The sequence below is a fragment of the Myxocyprinus asiaticus genome, chromosome 3, assembly GCF_019703515.2.
Source record: "Myxocyprinus asiaticus isolate MX2 ecotype Aquarium Trade chromosome 3, UBuf_Myxa_2, whole genome shotgun sequence".
Lineage (NCBI taxonomy): Eukaryota > Metazoa > Chordata > Actinopteri > Cypriniformes > Catostomidae > Myxocyprinus > Myxocyprinus asiaticus.
The window spans coordinates 39,791,991-39,807,430 of record NC_059346.1 but is presented as its reverse complement, the minus strand read 5'-3'; the positions used below and the strand labels follow the sequence as shown (position 1 = coordinate 39,807,430).

General features: G+C 37.4%; 1 protein-coding gene across 1 annotated transcript in view; it reads right to left on the bottom strand.

The window, feature by feature from the left end:
* Nucleotides 1-14,623, bottom strand: part of LOC127419258 (versican core protein-like) — a 66,904-nt gene extending 52,281 nt beyond the window's left edge. Inside the window, exons 1-6 of the mRNA XM_051660524.1 lie at nt 14,565-14,623; nt 13,064-13,134; nt 11,678-12,049; nt 10,624-10,798; nt 8,150-8,277; nt 5,102-5,395 (exon numbers count right to left, since the gene is read on the bottom strand). Coding sequence (XP_051516484.1) covers nt 5,102-5,395; nt 8,150-8,277; nt 10,624-10,798; nt 11,678-12,049; nt 13,064-13,127 — 1,033 coding nt within the window. The 5' untranslated portion in view covers nt 13,128-13,134; nt 14,565-14,623. The remainder of the gene's footprint in view (nt 1-5,101; nt 5,396-8,149; nt 8,278-10,623; nt 10,799-11,677; nt 12,050-13,063; nt 13,135-14,564) is intronic.
* Between the last annotated feature and the right edge of the window lie 817 nt (nt 14,624-15,440).

Genomic DNA, 15,440 nt, shown 5'->3' with positions numbered 1-15,440 from the left:
TGAGACCCCGTAACGGGTCAAGTGGACCAAAAAGAGATCTGAGCCCACTTTCAAGGTCACAAATAGTGTGAATGCAAACAGAACTGGGTGCTTTTTCACTCAGTCCACTTTAGTTCTTTTAAAGAGGACCCAAGTTTGAAAACACCCTTACTCATTTGTATGACCTCAAGCTATTCAGCTTCATTTTATTGTGGATATATTTTATACAAATGATGTCAGAATGGTTATTACAACCTTACCATTATTTTGCTAATTAAACTGCATTCGTATAAACAGCTTACATGGCTTACTGACTGTTTAGCCCTCCCAATTAGCCTTTGTGTTCACACACACACACACACACACACACATGTTGGTGCGGCTATCCTTATGAGGACTCTCCATAGACATAATGATTTACCCTAACCCTACCCCTAAACCTAACCCTCACAAAAAACTTTCTGCATTTTACATTTTCAAAAAAACGTTGTTTAGTATGTTTTTTTTTAAGCTATTTGAATTATGGGGACGTTAGAAATGTCCTCATAAACCACATTTACAGTTGAAGTCAGAAGTTTACATACACCTTAGTCAAATACATTTAAACTCATTTTTCACAATTCCTGACATTTAATCGTAGAAAACATTCCCTGTCTTATGTAAGTAAGGATCACTACTTTATTTTAAGAATGTGAAATGTCAGAATAATAGTAGAGAGAATGATTTATTTCAGCTTTTATTTATTTCATCACATTCCCAGTGGGTCAGAAGTTTACATACACTTTGTTAGTATTTGGTAGCATTGCCTTTAAATTGTTTAACTTGGGCCAAACATTTTGGGTAGCCTTCCACAAGCTTCTCACTATAAGTTGCTGGAATTTTGGCCCATTCCTCCAGACAGAACTGGTGTAACTAAGTCAGGTTTGTAGGTCTCCTTGCTAGCACATGCTTTTTCAGTTCTGCCCTCAAATGTTCTATCGGATTAAGGTCAGGGCTTTGTGATGGCCACTCCAGTACCTTGAGTTTGTTGTCCTTAAGCCATTTTGCCACAGCTTTGGAGGTATGCTTGGGGTCATTGTCCATTTGGAAGACCCATTTGTGACCATGCTTTAACTTCCTGGCTGATGTCTTGAGATGTTGCTTCAGTATATCCACATAATTTTCCTTCCTCATGATGCTATCTTTTTTGTGAAATGCACCAGTCCCTCCTGCAGCAAAGCACCCCCCACAACATAATGCTGCCTCCCCCATGCTTCACAGTTGGGATGGTGTTCTTCGGCTTGCAAGCCTCACCCTTTTTCCTCCAAACATAACGATGGTTGTTATGGCCAAACAGTTCGATTTTTGTTTCATCAGACCAGAGGACATTTCTCCAAAAAGTAAGGTCTTTGTCCCCATGTGCACTTGCAAACTGTAGTCTGACTTTTATATGGTGGTTTTAGAGCCGTGGCTTCTTCCTTGCCGAGCAGTTAATATAGGACTTGTTTTACTGTGGATATAGATTCTTGTCTACCTGTTTCCTCCAGCATCTTCACAAGGTCCTTTGCTGTTGTTCTGGGAACGATTTGCACTTTTCGCACCAAACTACGTTAATCTCTAGGAGACAGAATGCATCTCCTTTCTGAGCGGTATCATGGCTTCGTGGTCCCATGGTGTTTATACTTGCGTACTATTGTTTGTAAAGATGAACGTGGTACTTTCAGGAATTTGGAAATTGCTCCAAAGGATGAACCAGACTTGTGGAGGTCCACAGTTTTTTTTTCTGAGGTCTTGGCTGATTTCTTTTGATTTTATCATGATGTCAAGCAGAGGCACTGAGCTTGAAGGTAGGCCTTAAAATACATCCACCACAAATTGACTCCAATTAGACAATTAGCCTATCAGATGCGAATTGGCTAATTGCCTAAAGACATGACATAATTTTCAGGAATTTTCCAAGGCACAGTAAACTTAACTTATGTAAACTTCTGACCCACTGGAATTGTGATATAGTCAATTAAAAGTGAAACAATCTGTCTGTAAACAATTGTTGGAAACATTTCTCACATCATGCACAAAGTAGATGTCCTATACGACTTGCCAAAACTATAGTTTGCTAATATGAAATCTGTGGAGTGGTTTTAATGACTTCAGCCTAAGTGTATGTAAACTTCTGACTTCAACTGTATAGCATAATTTTATTTTATTTTTATTTTATTCATTTATTTGTCAGGGACCATGCACAAAAAAACATTAATCTCACAAGAGAAGAGATGCTTTGCACCAGATTTAGCTACTAGCTAATTTCCATCTGCAGTCCCTGGGCAGGTAAATAAAATACTATAAATAAAAAACATGCAAATATATGTACATACATACACACATATACATTAACAGTAAAATACTAACATCGTACAAAATTAATGATGACAATTTTGAAGTCCTAAAAGGCCATTTTTAACATTTCTGGAGAATGTATAAAAATCTACACAAATTTTAAGATCATCGGGTAGTTTATTCCATTCTTTAATTGCCTTGTATGAAAAGGCAGATTGTTCAAATGCAGAATTTCTTTTAGGAATTCTGCAATAGATCTACAAACCCTTGTCATCTGTTCTGAGCAAAGATGTACAAATCTTTTAAAAGGGGGAGGAGCAATGTTATGAACTATTTTAAAAACAAACCTAACATTTGAATAAACAATTAAATTTTCAAACCTCAATAACCTGTATTTACTTAATATACTGCAATGATGGTACAGCAAAGATCTCCTATCTAATACTTTTATAGCCTGTTTATAAAGTGATATAATGGGCTTTAAAATGTTCTCGTTTGCTTGTGACCAACAAGAAATACAGTATTTGATATGGGAAAATATCATTGCATTCAAATAAACCCATGATGCCTCGTAAGTAAGAGAGTTTCTAATATGTAATTACCAGTTTGTAACCTAAAACATTGTCCTCGTAAACCACCCAACCCACCCACCACACACACACACACACACACACACACAGCAAAGCCACATCTTCAAACGTTTCTTCAATACAACAGGCCAACAGCCAAGACCACAGCTTTTTTGCATTATCTACAGATCCTCTTTATTCAGATTTGTCTGATGTCAGCCATGAGGTACTTTTTCCTTTTCAAAAAATGCCCCTCATCCATATGATGCGTTGTCTAACTGTTCATGGGATGTTAGAATGTGTAAATGTCTTATTTTCCTTTTTTTTTTTTTTTTTTTTTTTTTTGTAAACCATTGTTTTGCTTTAATTAGAAAAAAAAAATATTCACTGGGATGCGTTACATATGCCAAACTTCTGTATGCATTCAGGGTACAAAAAATTTAAAATAAATAACTACATGAATAAATAAAGTTTAGATGTGATTTTATGTCGATCTGTCACTGTATCTCACATTTGTAGTTGTTCCAGGGCAGACATATGTGAGAACGAACTCTTCACGTAAGAGGAGACACTTGAACAGCACTCAATGCCACATGGATCAGAGAGGACTGACAGAGCTGAAACAGGCCAAATAAACAGAGAGGTCACAGTGTCCAGTTTAGGGTGAACCCCAGGTCCATTACTTATCGCTGCCATTCTGGGTGAGTGCCCTGCCTGGTAGGGAGTAGGTCATCTAAATTAGCCTCAGTTGAAAAGATAAACCCCCCAGGTCAGGGGTTAGCCAGACCCACTGATTTTGGAGCTCTGGTAGTAGCCCTCTCTTTTATCTACATGTCTGTTCAGATAAGCGCTGGTGTGAATGACAGGAAGAGGGGAGTCTGACAGCATCAGAGACAAAAAAAGAACTTTTTTATGTTTATTGATTGCTATAGACCTGCTATATACAGTGCATCTGAGTTGCTGCAAATGTGCGTTATTTATGAAAATGTTATCTGGTGGACCAGCAAAACTTAAAGAAGCTGGTCAGTGGGGCCTGGGTAGCTCAGCGAGTATTGACGCTGACTACCACCCCTGGAGTCGCGAGTTCGAATCCAGGGCATGCTGAGTGACTCCAGCCAGGTCTCCTAAGCAACCAAATTGGCTCGGTTGCTAGGGAGGGTAGAGTCACATGGGGTAACCTCTTCATGGTCATGATTAGTGGTTCTCGCTCTCAATGGGGCATGTGGTAATTGTGCGTGGATCGCGGAGAGTAGCATGAGCTTCCACATGCGGAGTCTCCGCAGTGTCATGCATGATGAGCCATGTGATAAGATGCGCGGATTGACGGTCTCAGAAGCGGAGGCAACTGAGACTTGTCCTCCGCCACCTGGATTGAGGTGAGTAACCGCGCCACCACGAGGACCTACTAAGTAGTGGAAATTGGGCGTTCCAAATTGGGAGAAAAGGGGATAAAATATAAATAAATTTAAAAAATTAAAAATTAAAAAAAGAAGCTGGTCAGCAGGCATTATCTCTTTGGTGAAGCTGGTTGACCAAGGAAGTTTTGCAAGTTAAGTTCGTTAAGATGTTTGGCAGGGGACACAAGCACAGTGTGTGCTGCATCTTTTCAACAGGGCTGCCTGGTTGCATAATATTATTATGATGAGATCATCTAAGATGATGGGAATTTTCACAGTTTTCTCAGTCTTTTTGAAGTGCAAGTACCTACAACACCACAAAGCAAAGTCTGACAAGAATCTGTCATTTTATAAAATGGACTTTTAGTCATGAAACACTACAGTGGCATAAGTGAACTCAGAGTGTTTAAACCCTCTTGTTAACCAAGCACAGTCTGGTTTCTGTGGAAATAGGCGGCAACCCAGAATGTAGCAGAGTGAGGTCAGTGAATCACTAGAGAATGAGCTACTCTCATGTAAACTTTTCCATACTCTGTGTCTCAACTTAAAAGAACTTCAATTAACAAAAGGTGGTAAAAATGTTGTTACAAATAACACAACTGTGTGTAGAGGTGCACTCTAACAAATATTCTGCTTTTATTTACTGCTCTTATAAATCACAGTAATGCAGGGAATGTTACTGTGTGTCATGGGGTGGGGGCTTGATAATGCACATGCTGAGAGAAATGACTTCAATGTGCCAAGGAGCTGACAAAATGACCACTGTCCTATTCTCCCAACCACTCAGTTATTATTTTATAGCACCATAAACAAATCATAAGTACAGTGTATAGTTTTTACCTTTGAAACAGTATGCTCCTAGCTTCGTATTGGAATCCGGGAAGCCTGTTTGGTTTCGGTAGCGATACATGGTGCGGACACCCAGCAGACCACCACCACACTGAATCCTAGGTATTGAGACAGGGTGGCGTGCACTGCCATCAGAAAGCCATCCATAATCGCATTGGTCCAGGCCCATTCTCCAGGCAGTGTGGAGTTGACCGGGTGATGCCAACACTGCATTCCTGCTTTCACACTCAGCTTTGGCCTCATCAAAGGTCATCTTACGCATTGTGGGGGCAAAGTAAACATTACCTAAAGCAAAAACACAAAAGACACATTAAATATTATTGTATCAGAAATGTGCTACATTTTGAGTTTGTCATAAAAAGAACACTAATGTTCAAAAGCCAGATTTTAGATGTGGGTAGAGGAGTTCCTGAAAAAAAAAACGTAAATAATATGATGACTGCATATTCATTAAACCGTTTTTCAGAAAAAAAAAAAAAAAAAAAAAAGAAAAAGTTTTACATCAGCAAACGTGGTGAATCTAAAATAAAAATAAAAATTAAGGATTTGTTTTTTGCCCAGCCCTGGGTGTTGCTGTCAAAAACTAGTGCTGAGGTTTTCCTTACGTCTGAGTAATTTACAACAGTAAAACTGTAAAGACATCCCAAATCTTCTTTCATGAGGGAATGAGACATATTAAACACCACAACATAGAAAAGGGTTTTAATTTCAGAAATCCATTTGCCAGCTGTTTCTGAAGTTAGCTGTATTTATGCCATACTGTCGTGGCACAGATTGAAAATACTATGATTACAGTAAGTCCCCTGACAAGATATTCTACAAATAACTAATAAATATTTGGCTTTTTGAGAAATGGTGTTTGCTGTTTAAATGATTGTGTTGGCTCAATGGGAATTGTGTATATATTGCAAAACCTTTTCTCATGATTAGTAATTGAAAGGAACTTTTGCTGCTTTTAAGCCATATCTATTAGCTTTAATTGTAATGTCGAGGCACAAGCAAGCAGGAACAGGAGCAGAAGAGACGAGGCCGATGATGTAAAGTAGGAACCCAAGTGCAGTTTATTGTCCAATAAACAGTGGAACAAAAAGGCAGGAACAAACACTACACTATACTACACTACACCTTGAATAAACCATGAAACAAAAACAAGAACATGGAACAAGACCATCAACAAGCACTACAGAACATTAAACAACCACAATATCTGATAAAGGGAAAGTGAGCATGAGGACTTTAAATACACAGACTAGGGAGAACATCATAACAAGACAACCAATGAAAATACAGAACTGATAATGAGCTGATAAGATGAATTAACCAAGAACCAATAAGAACAAAACACATGAAACAAGAGGGTCACATGACACAACCAGTTTATCACACGACAGACAAGAAACAGGAACCAAACTTCAAAATAAAAGACATGAGCAAAAACAGCCATAAACATGACATTAATATCATCGGTAACACTTTACAGTAAGGTTCCATTTGTTAACATTAGTTAATGCATTATGCATCATGAACAAACAATTAACAATATATTTTTTACAGCATTTATTAATCTTTGGTAATGTTAGTTAATAAAAATACAATTGTTCATTGTTAGTACATGTTAGTTCATAGTGCATTAACTAATGTTAACTAATGTTACTGTAATACAACGTTTGATTTTAAAAATGCAATAGTATATGTTGAAATTGACATTACCTAAGATTAATAAATGCAATAAAAGTATTGTTGATTGTTAGTTCATGTTAACTTATGTTGTTAACCAATGTTAACGAATGGAACCTTATTGTAAAGTGTTAAAATATAATCTATACGCTAGTGTACTCGTAAACGTTGACAAAATTACTTTTCAGAAGATGAAAGCATTTAAAATCTGCAGTCCATCTGTTCTGGCTAAAAATACTCAGGAACATTCATGATGTCGCATAAAGGTTGAGAAACAATGCTTTCTAGAAAGTTTCTGTCTGTTTTAACTGATGCTGATCATGTCTTTGCAGGGCAGTTTCGTAGGGAGCACAATCCATGCTGTAGGGTTGTTCCAAACATATTTTCCAAAAAGAATCATCTATTCCCTTCGAAGGGAATAGGGCATAGGGATGATAACTTCTGAATGGGATGTGTCAACGCGGGAGCAAGATGCGAGGAAAGTTGCTGGAGTTTATTTATATATATTTTTTGTGTAGCCGGAGGTTTCTTGGGATGTACAGCTCATGTAAGTGTTCTTTATTATTTATGCTTAGTGTATTGTGATTCAAAACATGATGGAAATATTATCTTTTACTCTCTTGTTTCTCATTCATCTGCACTGGACTTGCACAACAGCTCCAGCCTCATCGTAAACCATAGCAAGGACAGCGATGTGCTGTGTGCATTTGTGGGCTGTTTATAGATTAATGTTATCAGTTAGATCATTGTTCATTTCTCAAGTCTTTGGAAAAGCTGGCTGGTATTGAGAGCAGCATGGTGAAATATGTGTGTAGCTGTTAAATAAAACCTATTGGCTACTTTGTAAAATGGGATGAGTCATTCGACATGTCCACTTCCTACTACAGGAGGAAATACATCAAAACACCAAATCGAACTGTGCTCATCAAGGCCCTTCACAGAGATTTTAAATACAGGTAAAATTGAAACATTCTAAACAGCATTTTAGAGGAATATAGGTACTTAAGTCAAAAAAGCATTAAAGACCAAATGGCACAAATTCACATTGAAATAAAATACAGATTTGCTAATAAATAGCAGAGCTTAAACTTCTCTTCCGTGGCAGCAAAAGTTTGAAAGCTTCCCCTTCAACGCTTAATACCACAGTTCATGGTCAATATGGCTGATATGCATATTTGGTCATGACCGCAGTCTGAAACCACATTAAATGTGTCAACATAGAGCAAATACAACAGATTAACTGCTGCTTATAAAAATGTTTTTATAATACCACATCATTTTTGGCCTCTTCAACAAGGTTTGTTGAAAATATCTTTGCATTTATAAACGTAAAGTTGTAAGAAATAACTTAGTGAAGCGTACCATCAAGCTTGTCCACATAGCAGTAGACATCGAAAGTCTCTGTGGGATAGCGTTTGCCATATGACCTGATACCAGGCTTTCCAGGCAGATTTCCAAAGCAACCAGGCCTTGGTCTAGTGATTGGATATCTAGATAGATAGACACAATCAACACAGTAATAAGGAAAGATTTTCCTCGCACGATGAAAGTTTCTCATGACTTAAGTGTTAAAAAAGCATACACAATTATTATTTGTATAGCTTTTGCATTTTACTTTTATATCAACATGTTGATGTATCATTTTGTACTTATTGTTAAAGGAATAGTTCACCAATTACAATTTTGTGATAATTTATCACCCTCATGTCATTCCAAACCAGTATGACTTTTTGTATTATGTGGAGCACAAAGGAAGATGTTTTAATTAATATCTTGGTCTGTCGTTTCAATACAATGACAGTGGATAATGCCTCACTTTAAAGTTTTAAAAGGACCAAAAAATATATCATAAAAGCAGTTCAGTGCATTTATCTTTTCCATCAATTTCCAGGTCTTCTGAAGGCATACAATAAGTTTTGGTAAGAAACAACCCTACATTTAAGTCATTTAAATGTCCATTGTACGTTCATGAATGCATGACATTAGCTCATTTATAGTGACACACTGAAAAATGACGTGTATTTCTGGTTCTCACCAAAACCTATTGTACGCCTTAAGAAGACTTGGGATATGAAGTACAAATCACATGGACTACTTTTATGACACCTATTGGTCCATTTATTATGGACAGATTTTGCTAGAAGGAGAAATGGAAGCATTACTGCTTCAGTTTGTGTAAAGCTGAAGTCATAAGTTTACATACATCTTAGCCAATACATTTAAACTCAGTTTTTCACAATTCCTGATATTTAATCATAGAAAACATTGAGTGTCTTAGGTCAGTTAGGATCAATACTTTATTTTAAGAATGTGAAATGTCAGAATAATAGTAGAGAGAATGATTTATTTCAGCTTTTATTTCTTTCATCACATTCCCAGTGGGTCAGAAGTTTACATACACTTTGTTAGTATTTGGTAGCATTGTCTTTAAATTGTTTAACTTGGGTCAAATGTTTTGGGTAGCCTTCCACAAGCTTCTCACAATAAGTTGCTGGAATTTTGGCCCATTCCTCCAGACAGAACTGGTGTAACTGAGTCAGGTTTGTAGGCCTCCTTGCTAGCACATGCTTTTTCAGTTCTGCCCACAAATTTTCTATTGGACTGAGGTCAGGGCTTTGTGATGGCCACTCCAATACCTTGACTTTGTTGTCCTTAAGTCATTTTGCCACAACTTTGGAGATATGCTTGGGGTCATTGTCCATTTGGAAGACCCATTTGCGACCGAGCTTTAACTTCCTGGCTGATGTCTTGAGATGTTGCTTCAATATATCCATATAATTTTCCTTCCTCATGATACCATCTATTCTGTGAAGTGCACCAGTCCCTCCTGCAGCAAAGCACCCCCACAACATGATGCTGCCACCCCCATGCTTCACGGTTTGGAAGGTGATCTTCGGCTTGCAAGCCTCACCCTTTTTCCTCCAAACATAACAATGGTCATTATGGCCAAACAGTTACAATTTTTGTTTCATCAGACCAGAGGACATTTCTCCAAAAAGTAAGATCTTAGTCCCCATGTGCACTTGCCAACTGTAGTCTGGCATTTTATGGTGGTTTTGGAGCAGTGGCTTCTTCCTTGTTGAGCAGCCTTTCAGGTTATGTCGATATAGGACTCATTTTACTGTGTACGTATATAGATACTTCTCTACCTGTTTCCTCCAGCATCTTCACAAAGACCTTTGCTGTTGTTCTGGGATTGATTTGCACTTTTCGCACCAAACTATGTTCATCTCTAGGAGACAGAATGCATCTCCTTCCTGAGCGATATGATGGCTGCGTGGTCCCATGGTGTTATACTTGCGTACTATTGTTTGTACAGATAAACGTGGTACCTTCAGGCATTTGGAAATTGCTCCCAAAAATGAACCAGTCTTGTGGAGGTCAACAAAAATGATGTCAAGCAAAGAGGCACTGAGTTTAAAGGTAGGCCTTAAAATACATCCAATTCACCTCCAATTGACTCCAATTTGCTTATCAGAAGCTACTTGCCTAAAGGCTTGACATGATTTCTGGAATTTTCCAAGCTTCTTAAAGGCACTGTTAACTTAGTGTATGTAAACTTCTGACCCACTGGGATTGTGATATAGTCAATTAAAAGTGAAACAATCTGTTTGTAAACAATTGTTGGAAAAATTACTCATTTCATGCGCAAAGTAGATGTCCTAAACGACTTGCCAAAACTATAGTTTGCTAATATGAAATCTATGGAGTGGTTAAAAAATGAGGTTTAATGACTTCAACCTAAGTGTATGTAGACTTCTGACATCAACTGTATGTGAACAGTTTGTGTGAGTGTTGTGTTGTGTTGTGTTGTGTCTTTGTGTGTTGTTTCTTACCTCACTGTTTGATCTGCTAGCCAGCCAGCATCACACTGGTCAAAACCATCCGCATAAGCTGCTCTCAGCTGTTCTGCTGTAGCAATTGTGGCTCCAACATCGCTGCAGGTTTGAACAGCTTCAGCATAGTTCAGGGTGTATCTGCTGACCCTGGACCTGTAGTGAAACACCACGCCTGTTCAAAAGAAAAAATAAACAACAAAAATGAATATGTCCTAACAAACACTATTCCATCCATTAGCATTACACATGTTAGTTTCATTAAATGGGGGCATAATTCATTACTGTCACTGGTATCAGTGACTGCTATAGATATGTAGCCTAAAACAAAACCACTCAAACTGCTTTAGACTTGTATCCGCAAGTTGCTTATAAACAAATTAATAAACCAAGCAGTGCTGGGACATTCATTTGAATGAGGGGACATTCCATCCATCCCCATAATTGTTGCTTTGAAATAAATTAAATGAGTGATGGATCTCATTAAAATGGCAGTGTGTCTTAGCTGTAAGCAGGGTGGTGCTCTGATTCTAGAGCCAAAGCAGTTCAGGGTTGACCCATCCCATCCTTTTACATGGCCTATACATAAATCAACCTCCCAAAGCAAGTTGTGTCCCAGAATCATAGCACATGCATGCAGAAGGAAGACATTAAGAGAGCATAAGTTTACTGGAGTGCTTTTCACTTTTTACACTGTACTGCAATCTGGGAGGGTCCAAAACAACCGTAGAATCCCCCAACAATTTAGATAATCTGTGCTTGTGGGTTTTCTCACATTAACAGACCCACTTAACAGACTGAATTTTCATTTATGTGTAATTTACTTCAGTTATGATTGTCAGTGATCAAACTTGCTGTAAGAAATATTCCATATTGACAGCATATGTGCTTAATCTACAACCATGATAGACAGACAGACAGACAGACAGACAGACAGACAGACAGATAGATAGATAGATAGATAGATAGATAAAAACAGAATAACAAATATGCTATTTAAAAGTTAAAGTTAGTTAGAAGGACACAAGAGTTAAACAACATGATGAAATCCTACCATCAACATCCAAACTGACTGTGTCTTGTGTGTCTTCAATCCCATACATGACTTCACAGCGGTAAGTTCCAGCATCACTTGCCCTTAGCTTCACCACAGTCAGAGAAGCATCCCCAATGTCTTCCGGGTGACTAGGCACAGATACACGACTTCTGTAACCCGAACCAATCTTAATGACACCGTTTTGGGCAACAAGAACAGTCGACTCCATATCCCTCTCAATTTTGGTCCATTTGATGCGCAAGTAATATGTTGCTGGGGCTGTGTTGTTGATTGGTGCAACAGTGGGGATGATGGAGAAGTGACATGGAAGGGTCACCTTGCCAGACAACAAGCCACTGACAGGACGCATCATTAATACCGTGCTAGAGACTGAGAGGATGAAAGCCATGAGCTATATAAACACAACTCAACTGCAAAGCACATTAAATCATGCCTCAATGTGTTTATCATAATTGGGCTAAAAAAAATTTTTTTTTATTATTATTATTGAAGCCTACTGGTGAGTAGGCTTATACAAGGTACAATTTTCCTATAGAAGAGCATTTAACAATAAATGGGGGACCTGGAAAGAATCGTAACTGTCAAAATAGTGGTATCATCCTATACTCTAAACAATGATGTGAGAAATGTTTTGGACAGGTGGGATTATCCCTGAGGGTAGCACACCTCCGTGTGTGCATGGCCTCTCAGAGTGATGAAGTCAAGCCATCTGTTTGCACCAGACTACAAGAGCACCCTAATTAAAAGGTATAGGTGCCTGGAAGTGAACCATTAGAGACAGCTGGGAGACAATAGTTTGTGGGAATGCAGAGTTAAGGTTAACTCCAGCACAGTTTGACCAAGAAGGAGATACAATTTTAAATTAAAGTTTACAATTGAGATAACCCACACATTTGTTGTCTTTTTTTCAGGTATGATTGCATGAATTAGGTGCATCTGTATTTCATGAATTGAAACTGAATTGACCCTTAAAAAGTTCACCCAAAAACATATAATTCTGTCTGCATTTACTCATTCTCATGTCATTTATAACCTATGAGAAAATATTTTGAAAAATGTTGACACTTCTCTTTTTATACAACAATGAAAGTGAATGGTGACCGAAGTTATCAGTCCATAACATTTTGCCTAACATCTCCTTGTGTGTTTCATTTAAGAAAGAAAGTCATACGGGTTTGGAATGACATGCGAGAAAATCATGACAGAACTTTCGTTTTTGGGTGAACTATTCCTTTAAAGAAAACAGCTCACATGCATAAACCAAATTTACATTCTTTCTGCCAAAAGTTACTCATACTCATACGCATACTAATATTAATAGACCAACACTTTTGAGATGATATGTACTGTACATACATTTAAAGAAAATGCATACAAACTTACCAGGTCCAGTCACTGTGTAGTATATGCAGATTAACCAAAATATATGTTTTATATCCAGCAACATCCTCTGTCTAGGAGAAGAAATAAAAAAAAACATTAAATCACTAATAGTAAAAGTCTGATGTCCGTCACCAAAAAGTACTTGTATGCAGAAATGAATGACTGAGACATTTGCTATCTATCAAGGCTCACGGCTTCACTCTGACTATGCAGTGGCCATATATAGTAAATGTTTCCTCGCAGAGGATGGGTGGCAGAATTGAGTATTTAGTTGCTAACTTGATACAATCCACTGGTGAGACACAAACATTTGCCACCGCACCACCACTAAAGAGGGGCTCACCAGTCTACCCACTTAACAACATATTTGGATAAAATGTGACTATAACAGCTCAAAACAAATAGTTTGGTCTATACTGATTTTAAATATCGTCAAAACAAAGAAATAGTGAAAATTAAAAGACATTTTGTCTGTGAAATGTCTCATTTATTTATCAATTCACTTATTTGTTTGTTTGTTTATTGACTTACCGTAGTGCATTTGTTCGTTCATTCATTCTTCATTTACTTCATACGCTTCAGATGCAACAATTAAAATTCGTCTACCTCAAATGAATTAAGACTACTCAGATTTTTTTTCCTCAGAAAAGACCCTCATTACGACAACATGGACAACATGCTAGACTAAATCGTAGCTAACGTTTTTATAAATGAGGCATTCATGCATTATAATCCTCAAGCTCATCCAGCAAGTCGCCTTAGTTCTTATTGACGCCAACCATCCATTCATTTAAACAAGCGCAAGGATGTCTGCGCGCTCTCTCTTTCTCGTTCCTGTACTCCTGTTTCTCATGATTCTATGAATGTGAATACAGATCATCTTGCCCTAGATTTCGGCTACATTGACCTAATTACTATAGGCTACACAGTCAGCATCAATGATGTGAATGATGCATAGCTCCATAGAACTGAAAGTTCTGGTACTACATCAGATCAACGATTCACTTCGGATAATTCTCTTGTATCCTTAACTTCGAGAGGTCATGGAAACTTCGGAAACTTCCGTGACACATACGAATATTGTAAAACATTATTTTCTTGATATCGACTTGTAATGCTGTAAAATATAATAACCAGAAAGCAAATAATGAATATTAAAATAATAAATGACCAGAATGTTGAAACTGAATTTTAATGAATACTCATAACGTTTAGCCTAATATTAATTGTCGTGATATAGCCTAACGCCAAAAGTGACTCTAACAGAATGTTTTGCAATTAATGACTGAATCACTTTGACCGACCACACAATCATAACTTAATATTATTTGGATTTATTTTTTCTTTGCACATCTTGCAGAGAACATGACAAAAATAGCACAAATGACATAATTAAATACTGTATCTTTCCAGAAAGTTATAATTCCACCAAAATAATAATAATAATAATTATTATAATAATAATAATAATAATAATAATAATAATAATAATAATAATTACTTAATCCCAGTTCACAGTCCTCATGAAACCTTGTGTGTGTCCTTATATCAGTATAGCAGGCTATACTTAATGTCCCCTTCTCCACTTGAACAATCTCTCTGGACTGTATGTTGCTTGTTCTGGTCTGGTAAAGATCCTGACAAAATGTGAGAGCTAACAGCAAATTCAAAGCCATTTTACACCCTAAATGACTTCGTCAGGGATTAAGAGGAGGGGCTTACTGCCCAACCGAAAAGTGAGTGGACATCACATCACAGAAGGGAGGTGCGGAGAAAGTGAGTGGGACACGTCACTGGTGTCCCAAAGACACTTTTCGTAATTATTATTATTATTATTATTATTATTATTATTATTTATTTATTTATTTATTTATTTATTTTTAAGCAAGGGCATAAAATTTACAACTAATTATAAATATCCATAAGTTATCAGTGCACTTGAAAGTTTAATCTAAGAGTACACTATCGAACAATGAGTGTTTGTTTTCCAGTTAGAATTTGTATTATGGGAGCATTTAAAAAAAAAAAAAAAAAGAAAAGAAAAACATTAACAGGTGAGATGCTGACCTGGATGTCTCTCTCTCTCTCTCTCTCTCTCTCTCTCTCTCTCTCTCTCTCTCTCTCTCTCTCTCTCTCTCTCTCTCTCTCTCTCTCTCTCTCTCTCACGTGGTGCATGCTGGGAGGTTGTGGGTGAGAGCAGTGTTGGGCGAGAATGAAGCTGTGAAAGTTCACCTGTTTTTTTCTGTCTTTTTTTTCCTCTCTCTTTTTCTTTTTGCATGGTTTGGTTTTAGTTTATTTTTTGTGAAAGAAGTGGGAGTTGTGTAAGAGGATAGGAGGATGGCGTTCCACATGGAGACGCCATCCATTTCTCTGCAAA